This window comes from Xenopus tropicalis, chromosome 3 (genome assembly GCF_000004195.4).
Source record: "Xenopus tropicalis strain Nigerian chromosome 3, UCB_Xtro_10.0, whole genome shotgun sequence".
Taxonomy (NCBI): Eukaryota; Metazoa; Chordata; class Amphibia; order Anura; family Pipidae; genus Xenopus; species Xenopus tropicalis.
The window spans coordinates 118,254,781-118,276,488 of NC_030679.2; the positions used below are offsets into that span (position 1 = coordinate 118,254,781).

The window sequence follows — 21,708 nt, forward strand, 5'->3', positions numbered from 1 at the left end:
ATAAGAACTGTCCTTCTAACAGGATCCAGTAATGAAAGAAGTGTGATAAGGACACATAGAACCTAACATAAGAAATGTCCATTGCTTTCCATCAACCCATAAAGGATGCCAGGTGCAAGAGTAGATAGAAGGCCTAATGTGCTAAGGCCTGTGCCACACAGGGAGATGTGGGTACTACTGTACTTCTCTCATGGAGATCCACAGTGGTAAAAAAAAAACAAAAAACAAACAAAACTACAGTCTATTATTCTGCCTGGCACTGTTTCCAAATAAATGAAAAATGCACTGTTAATGAAAGACTGCCTGAAAAGACACAGGGAATGTTCCCTGTCAGATACACACACAGGAAATTTCCCATTTATCCCAATGGGAAGCAGCATCAGGCTAGGAAAGCACAACAGGGATCAGATTGCTAGGTGTGACACAGGCCTGAAATCAGTGCAGTGGTTGTGTATGTCACACTCAGCCAGGGTCGGACTGGACCTGTGGGACTCTGGGAAAGAACCCAGTGGGCCCCACCCCAATACCAGCTGTCCTCTCTCTCCCGATTGTGTCTACTTATACACGCTCAGGGGAAGGACGGGGCCCCTGCGGGGGTGTGTACGAGTGGCACCTTCCCCTGCAAAGGGGTGGCCCTTGTGTGGATGTTGGAAGCCCCTGTGGGGGGTGTGTGGGGATCAGTCTGCCCCTGCACTCAGCTACTGAAAGGATGTGGTTGTAATGTCACACAGCCACACCCCAGCTGCTGACTGGCAGGAGTATTCCAACGTGTGTGGGGTGTCACCAGGGGGTTGCAATTTAGCAGTATGCTTTTCACTGCTTCTGTGGACTGGAAGTTATTCATCTTGGGGTATTAAACAAGCTTAGATCTACAATTGCCAAACTGCTTCACTTTATTTTTTAGGATTGCTTGTGGTCTGGCATGCTGCCAAGTGACTGGCAAATTGTGATGCTGTTATTTAAAAAGGGATCCCATTCTCAGTCTGAAAACTATAGGCCTGTTAGTCTGACACCAGTGGTAGGAAAGCTTTCAGAAGGGGTCCTACAGGATAAAATACTTGACTAGATTACAAATCACAATATTGTGAGTTTGTGCCAGCATGGTTTTATACGCAATAGATCTTGCCAAACTAATTTGTCTTCTGTGAGAATGTGAAACGGAACCCTGACTCTGGAATGGCAATGGATGTTTTCTACTAAACTTTGCTAAAGCATTTGATACTGTACCACACAATGTTACTGGATAAATTATGGGACACTGGCCTGGAACATAATATTTGTAATTGGATAGAGAACTGGCTGAAGTATAGATTAGAAAGAGTGGTAGTAAATGGGACATTTTTAAAATTGGACCAATGCTGTTAATGCAGTACCTAGGGGCATTTTTTATAACTTGTTTATTAATGACCTTGGAGGTGGGCATTTGAAGTACTGTTTCTATTTTTGCTTTTAATACTAAAGTTCCATTTGGGATGCTGCCATTTGACTGAATTACAAAACTGGACGGCAAACTGGAAAATGAGGTTCAACATTAAGAGCAAGGTTATGCTTTTTGGTAGAAATGACAAATGTGAGCTATACACTAAATGGCAGTTTGCTGGTGTATTCTTAATGGAAAGGGACCTGGGGATTTCTGTGGATAACAAGCTGTGTAACTCTAGGCAGTGTCCTAAAGCAAATAAAGTACTGCATTAACTCAAGGGATGGAAACCACATGAAACTTAATTTTCACTATCTGTATGGTGACCTGACAATGCTAACAGAAACCTGAACGATAGATATGTCTGTTTGGCCATTCCATTAAAGCTGCACACACAAGGGACTGAAACCCTAAAATGCTGGCCATACCACATATAGTCTTGTCCCTCCCTGCCTCTTTGGCCCTTGGGTCAATCTGTCAAATGCCATATGGCAACAGCAGCTGCATGGCTGTCTACAGTAATGCAATGCTTCTACTGTATCAAAGGCCCCAATATCAACAAGCAATTTCCTATTTGTACATGTAAAGCTGAATTCTAGAGCTGTGAAGTGTTTGTGGTTTACACCCCTCACCTTTGGGACCCCACAAACCACATATTAGCTTACAGACTTGCACAGCAGTGAGAAACAATTAATTTAAACAGTTAAAAGCCAGCAATACTGCTGTAAAATACAGGAGCAGGGGACCATTAATAACATATAAAGTTCTAGGCATTACAACCACTCCTCCCCACAGCGAGTCGCAATTCTTACAAAAGTATTTTGAATAGGGTATATTTACTATTTCACTAAGAAGTGTGTACATGGCGACAGTTACGAAAGAGCCAGACACTTATCCAGATTTGCTGGCAGATAGTGGAGAGATGAGAGTGCAAAAATATTTTATAAAAAGGTAAACGTTATGTATTTTATTTTTAGATCGCACACAATTTTGAAGAAGGCCAAGCACAACCCTGCAGGTTAAATACCTGGTGTTCATATACAAACACAAAAGAAAAAAAAAATCTGCATTAAGAATAAAATAATTTTTAAAAATCCTGTTTCAATCAGTTTCCCTTTTCTCCAAAGAGAACATCTGTCCGCAGATAAGAAATAGTTCATGTTAAACGACTGCATGACATTGCACCAATAACGCAGACAGATCCAATGGAATAAAACAGCCACCCAGAGGGAAAAGGTTAAATTCTTCATTAATACACTGAAAATATGACATAACTCATGCTTTTTTTTTCCTTTAAAATCAAAAATACAAAAATTAAATGTTTTCCTAAAAACTTACTAAAAAAAACTCCTTACTTTAAGGAGTGACTGGAAAATGAATCTGTGTGTAATTTATACAATAAATGGCATACAGTTAAACAGGTAATATACATAGAAACAAAAAGGACGAACAGCCTCCTCTGTAGAGCTCTTTAATTTCCAATACTGTACTCTCTGAACAAGCTTACAAAATACAAACCTCTTTTTTAGATAAAAAAAAAAGAAAAGAAAAAAAAAGGAGGGAAAAAAAATGAATAAAAGTGCCATCTCTTTCGTGTGAACGCAGCGAGTGCACAGCCAAATATTTACAAGTACACCCACCAGAGAAAGCATTGCCATACACCCCTCTAAAACCCTTCCCTGCAGGGAGAGAAGACCACATCATACAAAAATATCCACCATTCAAACAAACTGCATCAGTACCGAGGTGTGGATGAATGGGGAAGGGAGAACGCTGTTTGTATATATATATATATTATATATACCACACATGGGTACATACCTGTATATACCAACAGGCAGGGAGAAAACATGTAATTAGAGGTCAGGCTCCACTCATTATAGGCAACACCCCCCTACCACATTCTGGACTGAGCTGCAAGCAGGTACTCCCTTCTCTGTACACACCTTTACATTCCCAGGCTATTCACTTTTCTTTTTAAATTTTTTTTTTCTTTTTTGTCTTAAAAATGTGTACTAAGATTATTACGGATAGGTATAAAAGATACATTGTGTATTTCTAAATGAAGCTTACATGGATTGTACTTTAAGATTTCCTTTTGTTTTAAAAAAACAAATATACATTATGCAAGCATAAAATAAAATCAGCCAAAAAGATAGGATGCAAATAAAAGTAACATTTTGGCTACTTAAGAACAGACTCAAGCGACTGAAATACAAGGAATGGATAATGTAAATCTAGACTAATAAGGATCATTGTGGACTTTAAATTGGAGAGGTAAAATCTCTCACTGGCCGTTCCTGATGACAAGCTGGCTAGTAGACAGGTGATAGGATGTGCCCCGTGGCTCGTGAACATTGAAGTGTCTGTCTGAGAAGTGACAAATCCTGGGAATAGGACGAGCTGCCTGGTGTAGTGACTTTACAAAACGCCACGGTAAAACCGTTCTTTTCAGACAGCAAATAACACGCCTTCAGAGGTTATGGCAAATATATTTGTGTACAGTTTTGCTTTAGTCCTGGGGTCCTGCATCTCCATTCCCTGCAGGCGTTCGACTCTTGCCATCTCTAGTCCAGGGGCCCTGCAGGTGTCTGACTGCTGTCCTCTTTAGTCCGGGGGTAAGCAGTCATGCAAGCGAAATCTGTCTCTGATATGAGGCCGCACATCCTCATTCTGTAAAGATCACAGCACAAAGACAAGACCTTGTGAGTAAGTGCTCAGAAGAATTAGGCACAAAAGATAACCAGTTCTGTGTCCCCCGATCTAACAAAAATACCAGACCCCACGCTCTGCCCATAATTTATGCCAAATGCTTTAGTGCGAACAGCAGAAAAAAAAATGAATACGAGCCACTGAAAGAAAACCACATTTTAATTCTCTCTACTATCAACGTATCAAGCTGGCCAAACTCACCAGTTCTACCAGGTTCTCCAGGAAAGGGACAAGCTTCAGCAGCTCCTTATCGTTCTTATCCATAAACCAACTCTCAATGGGAATCCCGTTTGAAAGCTGTGAACGGAACAGTTGTGTTAACAAACAGTTTACAGGTAACCACAAATTTACATACATTTTTGTGTGTAAAGTATCTGTTGTGCACATCCAGTGACTGAAGGAACCCATTAATTTTGTTATAAACCAGTATGGGAGCAAAAACTATTCCACCAAGCTTATGGGTGGAAGGGGGTTCCTGCACAGCCCCATATAAAGCTGAAGACTTAATCAAGTTTTTAGTATTTACTGAACATTTATAACATGGGGCAAATACGCTGATCTGAAAGCAGAAAGACTGGGCATAATTGGAATCCTTTTCTCTGCTTGTGTCTAAGTACATTTCAGACCAATTCTTTTGTACAACTAGGTTACTTGTTCTGATCTTACTAAGCAGTGGAACAAATACACTACAAAACATAATGGACAAAGTGGAATACTAGACAATCCAATCACCCTTACAGGCATGTATCACCAGATAACACTAATACAGCTGCAGGCAGACTTCATACAGCTGCAATACCAACCCTGTTTCATCTTACCTGGTATGCAAAGGCTTGTGGTGAATTATCAATGATGATTGTTTTAGAGAGATCCCTTCCAAGGATGTTCAGATCCTTAATGTAGTTTCCTTGGACACACACACAGTGCTCCCGGAATAGCCTGTGTCTGGTAATAAAAAGAGTATGTAAAGACTGGCATCATGAGAATCTATACTGGAACCTGGTATTGATAAAGGTCTGCTCTCTCTCTAATAGGCAGCGTAGGGCAGGCAAGAGTATGGCACATGTCACTGTTCCTTTAAGGACCCCTACTCTACACTGTGTGTGCCTTACTCTGCCTGCCCTATGCTGCCTGTAGGAGGTGAACCTGGCAGGGGTTTGTTCTGGAAATTTGCTAGCATTTGGAAATGGTCCCTAAGGTGTATAAATATATGCTGGGGTTGCTGTGCTATCCACAGGGGAGGAGGAGGCATAAGGATTTAAGGGTGTCTTATAATGACTCTTAATATCATTCTTTCACATATGAATGAAGGGTGATATCCCTACACCAACCATTTGGATTTTTAATGTGCTACCACCATTAATGTGGGCATGGTCTTAAAAGCTCTTGTGATAACATGGGTGTGGTTTAAAGTGAGTGAGGTTTAAATAAAGGGGAGTGGCCAAAACTGGCTTCCATTATTGGCCCTCCACCATGTAGCCCAGAAAAATTCCAGCCCTCGGTACCACAGAAGTTGGACAGCACTGTCCTAGATAACTGTATTAAGTCATTCTTTACCAGAAAAGAAAACTTTACATTAAATAAGATTAATTGCAAAGCAATTCTGGGGACAAATGCAGAAAGTACAACTGAAAAAGGAATCCTCTGTGGCACTTAGAGCCAGATAGATGAAAAACAAAAAAACAAGCACAAAATGATTTCATATAAACCTGCATTACCTGACCAGCCGTTTTTTGGGATCCAATATATTCAATAATTTGTCTGCATAGACTTTCTTTGATGCTGTAAAAAGGATTATCTGTGCATATATGAGCAGGGGAAAAAAAACCAAAAACAAAACGATTAGACTTAATTTCACAAATAATTGCAAACAAATATGCAAGAATGCTTCCACACATATTCGTGCAGAGGATTTTCACCTTAAAACATAATAAAATAAATGTTGTGTCCGGGAAAGCTCAGCCCTAGGACAAAACTTGGACCTGTGGTGGTTTTTGAAACTTTTGTCCCACTTAGGTTTGAATAACATTCAGAATTAATCTACATTCTTGTTTTTAGCAACACTGGTCCCAGCAATACGATAACTTTTGTACAATAAAGTTCAGGCAAAGGAAAGGCAAATAAATAGTATATAGAAAGGTTTGTATAGATGTGTGCCGATTTTTCCTCTAAGCTGTGCTCTTGCACACAAAGTTTAAGGCCAGCGCACGCAACATATTGTGGTGCGCACAAAGAATTTTGTGCAAAAACACTAAATTTTGTGTTTATTCTGACCTGAGCTCATAAGTTTTTAAAAATCTGCACACAAAAGAGTATTTTTTGCACACATAGCCAAAAAGAAATTAAGAGGGAACACGGATGTGTGTATATATCTGTACTGAGGATTGTTTGATGGGGATGAGCTTTATGGACTTTTTCGAACCAAAATAACTTTGTAACATCAGTGAAAAGAAAAGTTAACTGAATACTAGCAGTTAGGCAGGTTTCAAAAAAAGGTTAGACTCATTGGTCATAAATGCTCTGCTTTTATTTTCACCATAATTTACACCACAAACTACAAATTTCAAAGTGGTGATTACAGCAACACTCACCACACACATTATATTATATATATTTCTTAAACATAATATTTGCTTTACTTTTATACATTTGGTCAACAATAAGGGTAATGATACTGTCAGACAGACACAAATGTATACAAATACACTACAACGCCAGTTTACCAACCTACCTCATAAATTTGAGACATACGCTCCAAGAACTCACGGAAAAAAGGCCTTAACCGGACATACACCTGAAACAGAAAACATGTTCTGAAAGCAGCAGACACAAAGCTATCAGTTCAACAGGAGGTATATTCTCAAGACTTCTTACCTGGTAAATGACATCCTGAAAAAGCACAGGGAACGTTAGTGCAGCATCTTCCAGTTCATTGAGACTGCAATGCACCAATGTCTCATCCTGCAAGTCAAATACAAGATTACAATACATTTTCACTGATGGCACTGAAATGTAACAAAGGTTTGCTGGCAAAGAACAAACCACTTTTGTAAAGACCCTGCCCCATGTTCAGCAAATGATTTGCAGCAGCTGCTGAATGTGTGTGTTTTCACCAGTGGTGAAATGCTAATGCACTTACCAGGTCAAGGACAAGAGAGAACTCAGGTGTGCTCCTGGTTTTCAGAGGAAGAGCCGGCTTCCTGTTAAGCTGCTCCTCAGTCAAGGGTGGGACATGTTTGATGAAGTAGTATCTATTAAAGGGAAACAATCAGATGGTGAAGCAGTTGCAGCTACTGACTAATGTGTGGCAACAAAAAGCCTTACCAGCAAAGCTCTCCGTTTTATGCCCAGAGCATCTGCTTCCCCCACAGTACCAAACACATATTGCTTTAGTTATTGGCTTGTGAGGATGTACCCCAGCGGTCCAAAAGTGTGAGGTTGGACATTAGAATTATTTAATATAATGAATGTTTTTTTTTTTTAATATGTGATGCATCTTTCTCTTGGTACTTGCTTTATACCTTCTGATGCTTGCTGCTGCAGAGGGAACAACTGCAGTCTCAAATCACTGACAGCAAAACTAAAGATTATTCCTAAACCCCCTGATCAGATGGCTCATTGCTGCTGCTGGTGTAATAAGTAAAAGCACATAGTTATTTTATTACCCGTTATTCTCAGTGGGCGGGCACGCAGTTTGGTGTGAAGAGACACAGAGCTACTAGCAGCAGCTACTAAAATAGACAATGCTGATCATTTACTGATAAATGTCTCTACATGTGTTTTAGCAGAGTCAATTCTCAGTATTGTCTATGGCAGGGAATTTTCTGGATTTTATTAGCCATGAAAAAGTAGCTGCTACTAGTAGCTCCATGTCTCTTCACCCTTAGAGAAAGCATAGCAGCTTAATTTTTTCCTCTGATCATATTTGTGCTTTCCTGCCGGCAAATATGCACATGCACAACACAATGCTGTCTGTGATCAACAGGATACTTGTTATCTCAACAGATACCTAGCCAAACCTAGGTCAGGGAGGCCATAGTTTAACTCACTATACAGGTCAGTAAGATAAAGACTTGGTCAAGAGTAGTTGGTTGGCTAAGTAGGCAGCAAACGTTAGAGTGATGAATGCCTTTATTATAAATAGACAATAACTTGAGCACCATAGCCAAATATCTTTTTTTATAACCCAAAATTTTAGTTTAGGATAATATATTCAAATATAATACCAGAGACACTTACGGATCAAATACTTCCCAGTCTTCTTCATATGCAGCTTCGGCATGTGCTGAGGAGTATCCACTTTCAGGAGACACAGGGGCTGGAAAAACAAAAACACTTAAATTCTTTTATCATACTTTTGACAAGTGGCCAAATTATTCACTAGAAAATAAATTATGAAGAGTCCGGTTGCTTAGAATGCTCACCTGTGAGAGGAGGGATCTCTCTTTCTGGACTATCTTCAGTCCCCTCTAACCAGCTACTAGCAGTACTCCGGACAGGTGCAGCCAGACTTGGGTAAGAAGCTCCATTTGTAGCAGTGCTGGTGCTGAATTCATCTACCTTCTCCATGTCCAGCTGTTTCACAATCTCCTCGGCTTCCACCGCTTGCCCCGGTGAGTCCGATCCCGATGTGCCTAGAAAATTATTACAACATAATAGCTTTCATTTTGATTTTTTGATCTCTGTGTTGCAATCTAATTTGCCATGAGACATAACAATGAAACATATCATTATGTATGTATGTGGGTAACACATACCATTTTTATTTGCTGGTGAGAAGAAGTTGAAGACTGGAGAAAAAATAGTCCCCAGTAGTGTGGTCCTAGGGGGACTGGTGGTGCTGGGCAAATCCTCCAGCTTCCCATTTTGCTTCATGTGCTGACTTACTTCATAACCTGTAGCTTCTACAATAAACAAAAAGACTATATCATTAAAGCAAGCAAGACTTTATACCAGGAAGACCTATAGGTGGAAAAGAAATAAGCTATAAGCCAGTGCAATAGCACAAGGAATTTATTAGGACTTCGGTCACACAAGGAAAAGAAAATTCTTCCGGGGCAGCATAATCAGAGTAAAAGAATAAAAATGTTCAGTAAGCAAACTATTAATTAAGGATTTAAAGATCTGAGTTCTTTTGCAACAGGCAAACAACACTCTCTCAGAACATACTGGCAGTAATTTATTTTTCAACCATCTGGCAACAGCCAAAACCATCTCCAGGAACTAAAGTTTGCCATAATTTTATCTTTATATGAGCACACATCAGTCAATCACAAATCCAGACATCTTAACGGACACAAATACTAAAAAGCCTGTGTTCTGCCAGTGCCTGCCAGATAGGAAGACAGTGGATGAGCTTATATTTTGCCTTACCTCCATTCACTTGACTTTTCCTCCGGACACGTGCAATGGGCTTGCTGGGCTTGTCACCTGTTCGTGGAGTTGAGGTGATGAGGTTGTTATCAAGGTCTCGTTCGACTCTGCTCCTTTTTGCAGGGTTCTCGCGATCCTCCTGAGAAAAACATGGAAAGATGCCACACATTTTAACTGCTGGGTAGATTTTCTGTGAATTTAGTAAAAAAATTGCTATTTGTGTTGTCACTCCACTTGACCTAAATAAGCCCTCTCCTTCTCAGTTCACAGAAAAGTATATGTAGCCCCAAACAAAAGAAAAGCAGCCCAGATTCGGCCAAGATACTTACCTTGTTTGTGCTGCCCTTGATAAAATTTTTGATGGTAGATAGTAAGCCAGTTTCTTGTTTGGGCAGTTTGTCTTCTTCAATGAGTTGGCTTTCTTCCTCCTCGTCTTCCTCAGAATGCTTCCTCTTGCAACGAGCAGTCCGTCCTGCTGCCCCGTGACTGCTGCGCGGAGACCCCTTCCGCGTCCTCAACCTCATTTTTACAAGCGCCACATAAACGCTGTGGAAAGAAAAAAAAAAAACAAAGTAATATTAATCAGCCAAGGTCCATAAACATGTTATAACAAAGGAGTGAGTTGTGCTCCAAGTGGGGCTGCCAATAAGTTTCACCAGAGTACAGCTCACACCTGTAAAAGTGAAGCATGCCTTGCTTTAAGCAAAACAATGGCAAATGAAGTTGAGAAGCTGAGTTTAAGACCATCTTATTTGTTGTTGTTGTCCCTTTTTGCACAAGACATCTTAGTTTTTTTTTTTAATGTTAAAAGGGCGGTTCACCTCTGTAATAAAATGTATATAAAGCTTTTCTGTGCCAAAAGAAGCAATTTTGCAATAAATATGCATTAGCAAAAATTAAGCAGGACACATTTCTTTTTGGTTCCTGTTTATAAAGGGGCAAGTCAGCTCCATTTAACACTTTGGGTGGGTTAAAGGGGATATATCTCCTTCCATAAAACAATGTAAAATCACTTGGAGAGCTTTTAAGCACTTTGGCAATTTATATTTCATGATATTAGCAGTGCTTACAGCACTATTATGAAGGTGTCATCCGACTTCCTTGCTCATTTCTGTTGCCTCCGTCACATTAAGCAGTGGAAGGCAAGGGTTAAAGAAAATACCAATTTACACTGGCTGCAATCTGGATACAAAACAGGCAATTTTCTAAATAATTTATACATGCATCCATCAGCACTAGAAATAGAAGAAAAATGCCATGGTCTCCCATCCTTTTGATTTCCAGTCTCGTAAAAGCCTCACTGTGTCAGAGTACTTGTCATAAGTAGGACAAGTGTGCCCACAATTCATGAGTGTGACTGCCACACAAGCTGTACGTATTTCTCCACCCAGGCTTGTAAATTTTCATCCTGTACAATCTTTACTTTAGGGTAAGAACCCACACAGCAAGTTAGTTGCCCATGATCACTGGCAATTAAAAAACAGCCGAAAAAGGCTTTCCACTGGGAAAGGCCTTTTCGATACTTCGGTAATCCTAAAACGCACAAAGTTTCCTCCTGCAGGCAACTTTGCACAACCGAAGCAACGCAAAGGGTTTTCCACCTGCAACTTCTATTGTTTCCAGTGGAAAGCCTTTTCGGAGAGGTTAGTCGTTCGCGAAAGAGACCTATTGAGGGCGACTAACTCGCTCCGTGGGTTCTTACCCTAAAACTCCCTCTACATAAGTTTGCAATCAGTTTTCCTTCCCCTATCCCTGGAAGTTACAGTGGGGAGTGCAGACCCTGTAAGTGCAGAGACCAGGGACCTGTGGCCTCAGTGGGTCACAGAAAGGGCTGCATAAGGTGTCTCCAATCATATCAAACACGGACACCGAGGAGAAAGGCGCTAAATACAACTCTGATTTTAACGACTCAAAGAAGAAGGAAAGGCTCCCCATTTTGATACCCCAGGCTGGAGCTCCTGTTAGAGAACTGTACTAGCCTGGGGCACCTTTGAGGAGCACCCCCTTCCTGCTAATTTATTTGCAGAGGTGCGCAGTAGAATAGGAACTTTAACAAAAAAGGTTAAAGGTTTTTCACTTTACTGGGCATGCATTGCACCCGGGATTTTTAAGAAAGAAGAATATCGCTCACTCACAGGTTACCCAGGCCAGGCACAAGTGCAGACTATCAGGTACAATCACTGGGGGGGGGGGGGGGGGGTGCTTGACATTTTGCACCCCCCTTTGATTAAACTTTTCCTATTCCTAAAAAAAAAAGACGAAGTGGTTGATTGGATAGCTCCAAATGGTGGATTTGCTAATGGAGAAAAAAAAGAGCTAGATACAAGGCTAGAAGAGCCAGATTTCCCTGCACCCTAATGGTTATCACAACACTCACTTATATAAAGAAGCCCTCAGCCTGCAGAATAAGTATTGTTCTGTGCAAAATGAAGTCAGAGGAACTGCAAGGAATGCTGCCAGAACAGATGAAAATCATTAACTACATATGTAGCTATTTCAGCGGTTTTTTTTTTTTTGAGTTCCAAAATGGGCCCCTTTTACAAATAGAGGTTTGAACCCAAACAGCTGCAGAAACGTGATTTATCAGCCAAAGTGATGAGTGTGAAAGCGGCAAATACTTTATTGGGATTATTTTTTTTCTATAGATATTACAAAGCAATAGTAATGTAGACTTAATTAATAACTCCTGTGTTCAATCATAATGAAATTTCCCACATTCAGCAGCATAACTAGAAGTCCATAGACCTCAGTATAAAATTTTGTTTAGGAGAAACCCTTCTTTGAAACAGCCCTCCCCATTCCCCACCTGCCTTTAGGGCAGTGACACACATGGAGATTCCTCTCCAGGAAACTTCAGGCGACTTTGGGAACCACAGCGACATGTATGCCATCCCACCTGCGATTTAAATTCTTGCCGATGGGATGGCATTGTGGCAATTAGGATCTATCGCGGGCGACTAATCTCACTGTGTGCCACTGCCCTTAAATTAACTTTTATTATGTTACAGAATGGCCAATTCTAAGCAATTTTTTTTATTTGGTCTTCATTTTTTATAGTTTTTGAATTATTTGCCGCCTTCTACTGGGTCTTTTCAGCTTTCAAATGGGGGTCACTAACCCTAGTAGCCACAACACTATTACTCAATAAGGCTACAGTTTTGTTATTATTACTTATCTTTCTATATCAGTGTCATACAAATCACTCACCCTTGATGCTATGGAAATGTGGACCCTAGCAACCACATAGCTGCTGAACTGGAGAGCTACAAACTAAAAGTGGAAATTAAAAAAAATAAAAATAATTGAACACCAATTTCAAATTGTCTGAGAACAGCGCTCTCTACATCATATGTAACGTCAACTCTTTGTAACTAAATATGTTGTTTCCCTAAAATGAAGGTTCCATAAGAGTTGTTTACTTTGCCTTAAAGGAGAAGGAAAGGCATTTTAGCATTTTACTGCCAACAGATTTGCTACATTAGTGCAACCTAGAACACTATATTTATTCTGCAGAAAGCTTTATCATACCTGAGTAGAGAGCCCTAGAAGCTCCATCTGTTTAAGATAGTAGCTGCCATTTTAGCTTGGTCTTCGTAGTTCCCTGCTGCAGTTCTAGCTGTTGGTAGCTCACATCACACATTCTGATGGGAGGGGGAGTGAATTCTTATGGGAGGGGGGAGCAGGAGAAGGTAGAGAGCTGCGAAGACTCTGGCCCCGGGAATGACGGATTTTTCTGAGAGAGGAAGTCCGACACCTGAAGAATATATTTATACAAAGGAAGACCAGAAATCCTGTGTTTCTTTGATAGAGAACTCAGTGCAGCGTTTCTGTGATTTGTGATGTGTTTATGGCTGTATTTACATAGACCTTTCTGATAAAAGAGAAGGAAAGGTAAAAACTTAAAGCCTAAGTTTTTTTTTAATTTTAATTTTTGACTACTCAGCTGATTCATTTTGCTATGGCACATGGAACATTTTAAATTCTGCCACTTGTCGTCAAGCAGCAGTGGTCAAAGATGATTCTCATTAAAGGACAAGAAAAGCCTAAAACACTAGGGGGATTGCCAGATATGCCCAGTCTGGGTGTTGCAAATACCTGATTCAGATCAAATTCAGATCAGTGAGCCTGTTATGCCATCAAGCAAGCCCAACCATTCTGGCTACGCTATGAGTTCTGCACGCACCTAGCCTGTTTGGCCAACTCAGATGCATGAAAATCTGTTATGTGAATGAGTGCTGCATCAGTATCCCACCATACTAATTTGGTCACTGGCAATGGGGATCCAATAGCCTGAAACTGACACTGCCCAGCAAATGCTCAGTGGTGGTAGAAGCAGACACATTCCATGTGAATAGCTCAAGTCCATGCAGCTGAGGTAAGAAACAACGTGAATCTGTGGGATGCTTTAGTGGGACAGGCACATCCAGTAGTCAAGGAGAGAGAAAGGAGAAATCCTGCTTGTTTGGTTTATAATAATATTTTATATTTAGGTAAGTTTATTTAAACATTTAAAAAACAGCTACAATAGAGTCAGCATAGAGATGTCACACATTCCACGATTAAATAAGTACGGTATGGGATCCATTATGTGGAAACCAGTTATCCAGGAAGTTCTGAATTATGGGGAGGCCATCTCTTGCAGACTCCATTATAAGCAAATAATTCTAATTTTTAAAAAATGTCTTTTTCTCTGTAATAAAACAATAACTTGTACTCAAAACAATACTATTTGGTCTAATTATTGTTTAAATGATTTTTCAGTAGACGTAAGGTATGGAGATCCAAATTATGGAAAGACCCAAGGCCCTGAGCGTTCTGGATAACAGGTCCCATGCCTGTAGTAACATTTACAGTAGTGAGTTATTTTTACCAATATATGTAGCCACCTACTTGGCAGACTTGTTACTCTAGCCATACAAAATGCATGAGTATGTAAAATGGGCAAACAAAGCTCAATCTGGCCACCACTGTGATGGGCCAAATTAGGACAATCCAATGGCATGAAACCCAGGGCTATAACTGGATAATAACAAAGCCTTACATGCAGGCCCACAGGCAGAAAAGAACAACAAGTGATGAGGTCCTCGCACAACAGGATTTTAAAATCTTCTTGATAGATCGCTGACCCCAGGCAGATGCATGCTATTACTTAGGCCCCAAACTGACTGACTGGAGGAACAAAGTCAGAAGCTAAAAACTAGTCTGCATTTGGCCAGCTTTATGTGTTTGCCTATTGTTCACCCTCTTAGTTAACGCAAAAGCTAAAGTCTCACTAACATGTCTTATACTAAGTGCAATGGCACAGAGAACATTTAGCCACATGTTATTTCTCACTTATGGGTGGGCAATGAAAATGCTTGGAAATACTTCTCCATAGGCTAACCTTTCAGATAAAGGAACTGTGCAGATGACAGAACACCCCATGTGCCGCTGCCCTAAAGAATGGAAATCACACTGCCAGTACATTTAGGGGAATTGTGACGAACGCTGACAATAGGGTTCTCAAGTGATGTTCTAGACCAGTGATCACCAACAAGTGGCTCCTAAGCAACATGTTGCTCACCAACCCCTTTGATGTTGCTCCCTGCAGTCTCACAGTAGGTGCCCATTTTTTAATCTCTGGCTTGGAGGCAAGTTTTGGAAGCACAGAGACACAGTTTTACTCCAAGCAGAGCCGCCTGCAGGCCAGCAGTCCAGTTGGGACTACCAAATAGCCAATCGCAGCCCTTATTTGGCTTTGCCAAAAAACGTTTTCATGCTTGTGTGGCTCACTAAAACTTTTTACATCTCAGCGTTGCTCACAAGTTAAAGAAAAAAGTTGGGGATCCCTGCTGTAGACAGTGTGCCACTGGCACAATGGGCACAGCTATTAAGGCAGTAGATGGTCCTCCCTAAAAACACTGCAGCAATCAAAACATCCCATGGCCCTTAAGCCAGAAACAAAATTGGTTTATTCTATATCCTATATTCATTAATGAAAATATCAAAATGTGTAACTAAAATCATTATCAAAGCATGTAAGAGTACCCAATAGAATGAATTGCATACTTGATTTTATTATTGTAGCTCCTTTTGACCAGGAAAGATTAACTGCGGCCTGGTTGCTATGAGTTACAGGACCAGTGCAAATGCCTCAAATCTTAAAGGCTCTTTCAGCTCTTTCTTTTGGTTCTCAGTGGGGTCCCTCAGGGTTCTGTACTGGGTCCACTTTTGTTTAATTTGTTCATAAATGACTTAGGGGAGGGTATTATGAGTAATGTATCAGTGTTTGCAGATGACACAAAACTCTGCAGACCAGTCAATTCTATCCAGGATGTGACATCCCTGCAGCAGGATCTTGACCAACTGGCAATCTGGGCAGCTAAGTGGCAGATGAGATTTAATGTGGATAAATGTAAGGTCATGCACCTGGGATGTAAAAATATGCAAGCCCCGTATAACCTTAATGGGACTGCACTAGGCAAATCCATAATGGAGAAGGATCTTGGAGTCCTTGTAGATAATAAACTTGGCTGTAGCAAGCAATGCCAGGCAGCAGCTGCAAGGGCAAACAAGGTTCTGAGCTGTATTAAAAGGGGTATAGATTCACGGGAGGAGGGGGTTATTCTTCCCCTTTACAGAGCACTGGTAAGGCCCCATCTAGAATATGCTGTTCAGTTTTGGTCTCCAGTGCTCAAACGGGACATTATTGAGCTAGAGAGGGTCCAGAGAAGGGCAACTAAGCTGGTAAAGGGTATGGAAAGTCTCAGTTATGAAGAAAGACTGGCCAAGTTGGGTCTGTTTACACTGGAGAAGAGGCGCTTAAGAGGTGACATGATAACTATGTATAAATATATAAGGGGATCATATAATAACCTCTCTAATGTTTTATTTACCAGTAGGTCCTTCCAACGGACACGAGGGCACCCACTCCGGTTAGAAGAAGGGAGGTTCCATTTAAATATTCGGAAAGGATTTTTTACAGTGAGAGCTGTGAAGTTGTGGAATTCCCTCCCCGAATCAGTCGTACTGGCTGATACATTATATAGCTTTAAGAAGGGGCTGGATGGATTCTTAGCAAGTGAGGGAATACACGGTTATGGGAGATAGCTCTTAGTACAAGTTGATACAGGGACTGGTCCGATTGCCATCTTGGAGTCAGGAAGGAATTTTTTCCCCTCTGAGGCAAATTAGAGAGGCTTCAGATGGGGTTTTTTGCCTTCCTCTGGATCAACTTGTAGTTAGGCAGGTTAGGTATAGGCATTATGGTTGAACTTGATGGACGTATGTCTTTTTTCAACCCAACTTACTATGTTACTATGTTACTATGTATAGCAATGTGACACTGAATGTGCCGTTTGAGGGAGAACATGTATATTTCCAGGATGGAAGAGGCTGCCAGAGTAAAGGTACTGCAGAAATGCAGCAGAAGGAGCATAACCTAATATAATTAGATCAAGATATTTAATATTACATATTGCATACTCCTACATGCACGTGCATTAGGCTTCCTTTAATTAATCCCCTCACAGTAATACAAACAATTATATGGCTGCGCAACTTGACTGATGCTGGCCTCGCTGCAATGCTATCATTAAACAGCCCCCTGGGGGTAAGATCATACCTTATTATGGTGGTAGGATTATGCTTTATCATCATATTTTATTATCACAGGGGTTATATTGTCCTTTATCGTCACTATTATCACGGAGGGTAAGAACATACGTTATCACCCTAATCTTTGTCAACAAAAAGGGCCACCTAAAGGTGGCCATACACAGGCCAATAAAAGCTGCCAACTGACTGAGTTGCCGGCTTATCTTCCCATGGGGTCCTCAGACAGGCCTACTTGGGCAGGTTTAAAAATCCCATACAAACCAGGAGAGCCAAAGCTGGTTGATGTGGTCCTCTTCCCAGGGCCTCTAGCTCGTCAATGTGATCCAATATCATCCACCTCGATGTGGGCATATTGGGAAAGATCTGCTTAGCAACCTCGCCAAATGAGCAGATCTTTCAATGTATGGCCAGCTTTCAAACATTGCTATTCAGCTATCTATTTAAACAGATACTCCTGGTGTTTTGCTACCAAGTGGCATAACTAGAAGGTAATGGCCACATAGCAAAATTCATTTTTGACCCATTTTCTAAAAATATTTAATAACGCTGCTTTTCAGCCAGCGTGGAACTGGACACGGTTAACCTTAAGGACCCCTGAGCAGGGGCAGAGATGGGCAGCTGAGCAGGGTCAGAGTCTGTTTCCTCTATAGATACTCTCCTGGTCTGTTTCTATTAAAGAGAAACAAAGAAGTGTGTCTCACATATGCTGCATCTACTTGTGTACTAACTTTACCCAGCACACATCTCACTGCCCATCCTACCCAAACACTTTCCCTGTAAGCAAAATGGGCAAAAGCAATGTACCTCTATGTTCAACAAAAGCCCAATATATAGGACCTTTATTATATTATAATGAAATTAAGAAGACCCAATGGGCAACATGATGAGCTTAAATATAGGAGCGTGTAAAATATATTTATATACATACACTTCTCAAAGCCACCTATAACCTTTATAACGAAGGTTATAGGTATTGCACTGTATTACAACAGTAATTCACAATAGTAATTAATTACAATGACTAAAATGTTTAATGAATGTATATTGGCAACAGTTTTAGTGCAGGTGTATATTGTCCCTTTAAAATCAGTGTCATCAACTAAATCCTATAGGAAATAATGTACCACATGCATATTATCACATCATAAAATTCCCACTGGATCATAATATGCATAAAGTCACCCTACAGGCTTCAGCCTTTATCAGGTCACCCAACTCCAAGGTGACTTCTAACGACTTTTCATTTTATAAAAGGGTATATTATTCCGTATACCAGTGTATATGTAGCATATAAATGCTGCATTTAATAATCTTATTAAGACTGTAATGAGAGACAGAATGTTTTGCTCCCACATTCATATAAATGGAGAAATCATAAAAAGCACTTCCCATTCTCACTTTTGCTGATCACAAATAAGACAATGCTATTGCTAGATTATCTACACAGAATGCATCTGCACCATCAACCATTAGAGCAGTCCCCTCTTGTTTCTTTAACTGAGAAAAGTCTGCTGCCATTACAGAAATACTGTGTGAAGGTTGGTCTATACACTTGAACTTGAGTATTTAAAAAAATATATAGTAAGCCTGCTTATAAGCAGGGTCCCTTAAAGGAATAGTAACACCAAAATGTGCTGCGTTGTAGCCACGGGGCCGCCGGGGCACCAGGTAAGTTATTACAATAACTGGGGGGGGGGGGGGGTGTCTAACATTTTGCCACCCCCAGAGATTGTACCTTTCCTTCTCTTTTAACCCCTGCTAAATAATTGACATTTACAGGTTTTTGACCTACAGTTTAGTCAATGAATTTTGCTGGTAGAAACCAGAGTCAGGCTGATGGCGCACACACTGTCTCCTGTACCCATACACATGTGACAGGCCAATGTTATTTTAATCACAGGCATTAGAAATAATCCCTATTTTTTCATTTTCACCACCAGCAGAGAATACACAAAGGGGAGCTCTATTTTTACCCTTTGGTAAATATACCCCAAAAACAGTAAGCTTCTACTTGCATGGAGGTATGCAGTTTCTTTAAGCTCTGTAACTTTCTACTTCCTCTCTGTCAAAGCACAGCAGTCTTGTAATGTGACAAGACCGACTTAATGTGGATTCAAGTCTTAGCAAAGCCAGGAAGCATCAATTTTGGAATCACTTTCAAGCATTTAGGTGTATGCCAATGAAGCAAAGGGAGACAGACTATGATCATAAGGATTTTTTTTTTAATTAGGTTTTAAATCACAGAAAAACTTACTTCAATAGCAGCACAATGGAGCACGGCCAATGACACACAATGGCATATGGGCTACCCCAATATAAGTTTGAGCACCCACAAGCACCCCTGATGTGCTATACAAAGCAAAAGACCATCATTTCCTATCCCATCATTTATTTACATTGCAAATGTTGCTAACAGCAAGTTAGAAATGTGACAATGCACAAGGCGCTCTGGTGGGCATTTTTGGGCTAAAAAGTAAAACCACTGGAATTTTTAGGCATTCCCTAGGGGATTTCTACATTTTTCAGCCAGCTAAAAAGAGTGCCACTCATGACTTTCCATGTGGGAGTTTGAATGAGAATGCAAGCTGAACACATCAATATGTATTTATTACATTTGGACACAAGTTGGTTTGTTTTTGTTATGTAAACAAGTTTGTATTTTGAACACATCTGAAACATGCAGCAAGTTGTGTTTGAAAAAACAAGAGAACATGACCGGGCTAAATGTAGGTCTGAATGCCCACGGGTACAGCCATGCACTTGTCCCACTGACCTGTCTCACAATGTTACGCTCAGTGCAAGATGACCGTTTTTCATACCCAATACGCCAGCAAGCTCAACTCCCAACACAGACTTCCACCTGTTCCACTGCTACCTGAGACAGGCATATACTGCTCGCAGTTCACTAAACTTTAAGATCGCACACTAACTGGAATTTTTCCTGGCACACAAGTCGCAATAGGCCCTTATCCCAAATTGGAAAATAATTCCACAAGCACTTCCCAAGACTCTGTAGTTATTCCCTTGTCATATGCAGGGACATAGAATTCATCCCTTTGCCCTACTTTCCCTGGTAACAGTAAAGGCTCAGCTTGTTGCACCTCCTTAGTTAAAAATATCTGCCTCTTTTTACAACCATATGTACCTCGCTGACAAGGCCTGCTGGAATCTATCCAGCGAACTAAGGCACATTCTAAAAAAATGCACTTTCACACAGCACTGTGTCCTTTTAATGAAAATGTAATACTGACAGCTGGCAATAAATCTGTACCTCATTTGCGCACTTATTCCGTGTACTACTAAACCACATTACCTGGTACACAAGAGCCAAATAACTTAGTGTTAAGTACTTATTTTTATGACCTATGGTTAACACAGGTTCTACTACATTTTTCCAAAAACGTGCTTAAACCGTGAACCACCTGCACTGTACTAGCAGTGCCAGATAGCTCTCTGAAGCCAAGCAGGGTTTCCCAGCAGTTTTGTCCTACTTTGTGTACCATAAGCCTAATGCACAATTCCAATTCAGTGCAGGCTCATAAATATAATACGAGCTAGCATATCCCAATGAAATGTTTTTAAGGGAGAGGTGCACTGGCCGGTGCATTAGGCTGCATGGATTTGGGGAATCCTAGGATCAACTCATTCTTTAGACCATTGGGAAAGTCAACCTAATTGGGCATCAGGAAGGGTTCTATAGGGCAGGAACTCAGGGCACCTCATCTCTTATACAACCTGCTTAAAGAGCACTTGTACCAATGAAAGAAGTTTAACAAGAAACTCTAAACATCTGCATGTCGTTGAAGCTCACCCAGTGGGCTTAAATGCACAGCCATGCACATCGCCCCCACAGCCCACACTCGCCCCCACAGCCCACACTCACCCCCATAACATACACTGAGTGGATTTTAAATATAAACACAACAAACACGTGGCAATGAGAGATTTAATGTGAATAGGCTGAGGCATGCCATAGTGAGTGTGAGTGAGTGCCTGTGAGTGAGTGTATATAGAAACACACCTACCCAGCCAGCTAAACTGCGCACACACAGGCAGTAATAACCCAGGCACAAATCAATCCCCGCACTGTAGCTGTTATTCCCCTACTATTAACTCCCCCCCCCAACTCCGCCGCTAAGGGAGGCTGGGAGCTGTAGTCCTGTCATACCCAGAGCGCCAAAGCGTCGCTCCCCCCCTTACAAGCCCCCTTTACATACAGCAACATGCCCCCGCGTTAGATTTTCAAAACATACAAACAAAAGCATAATTATACGGCGTACGCTTAGCGCTACACAATTCATTTAATAGAAACGAACAGGCTGACCCTCAGACCCCTTCTCCGGAGATCCCCTCTCCGGAGGCCCCTTCTAAATCCCCGGCCTCGATTTCTAGCTGCTACCGAAATTTACCTGATTAGTCCCGGCGGACTCCGGGATGTATGTCAGTAATCACTTAGCCAGGATGAGGCGCCACAACGTCTCCACGGCCCCGGCCTCCTTGGTGTATCCGTGCTGCGGCCGCTAAATCCCGGGCGCCATTTCCCGCCGACCGAAGGAGCGTAAGGACCCGGATACAGCGCTCTGCGCATGCGCAACCAGACTAGGAGG

The 21,708-nt window shown here is 41.1% G+C and overlaps 1 protein-coding gene across 2 annotated transcripts; it reads right to left on the reverse strand.

Annotated features, from left to right (window-relative positions):
• Positions 1-2,359: 2,359 nt before the first annotated feature.
• On the reverse strand, positions 2,360-21,620 carry ctdspl2 (CTD small phosphatase like 2). 2 transcript variants are annotated; one of them, XM_012958878.3, is made up of 13 exons: positions 13,034-13,056; positions 9,835-10,051; positions 9,506-9,644; positions 8,890-9,036; positions 8,557-8,766; positions 8,372-8,450; positions 7,272-7,383; positions 7,007-7,093; positions 6,864-6,926; positions 5,851-5,930; positions 4,951-5,077; positions 4,334-4,429; positions 2,360-4,093 (listed from the first exon to the last, which is right to left on the reverse strand). In XM_012958878.3, exons 2-13 carry the CDS (start codon positions 10,027-10,029, stop codon positions 4,028-4,030), a joined length of 1,401 nt encoding a protein of 466 aa, XP_012814332.1. In that variant the 5' UTR covers positions 10,030-10,051; positions 13,034-13,056; the 3' UTR covers positions 2,360-4,027.
• Positions 21,621-21,708: the final 88 nt, after the last annotated feature.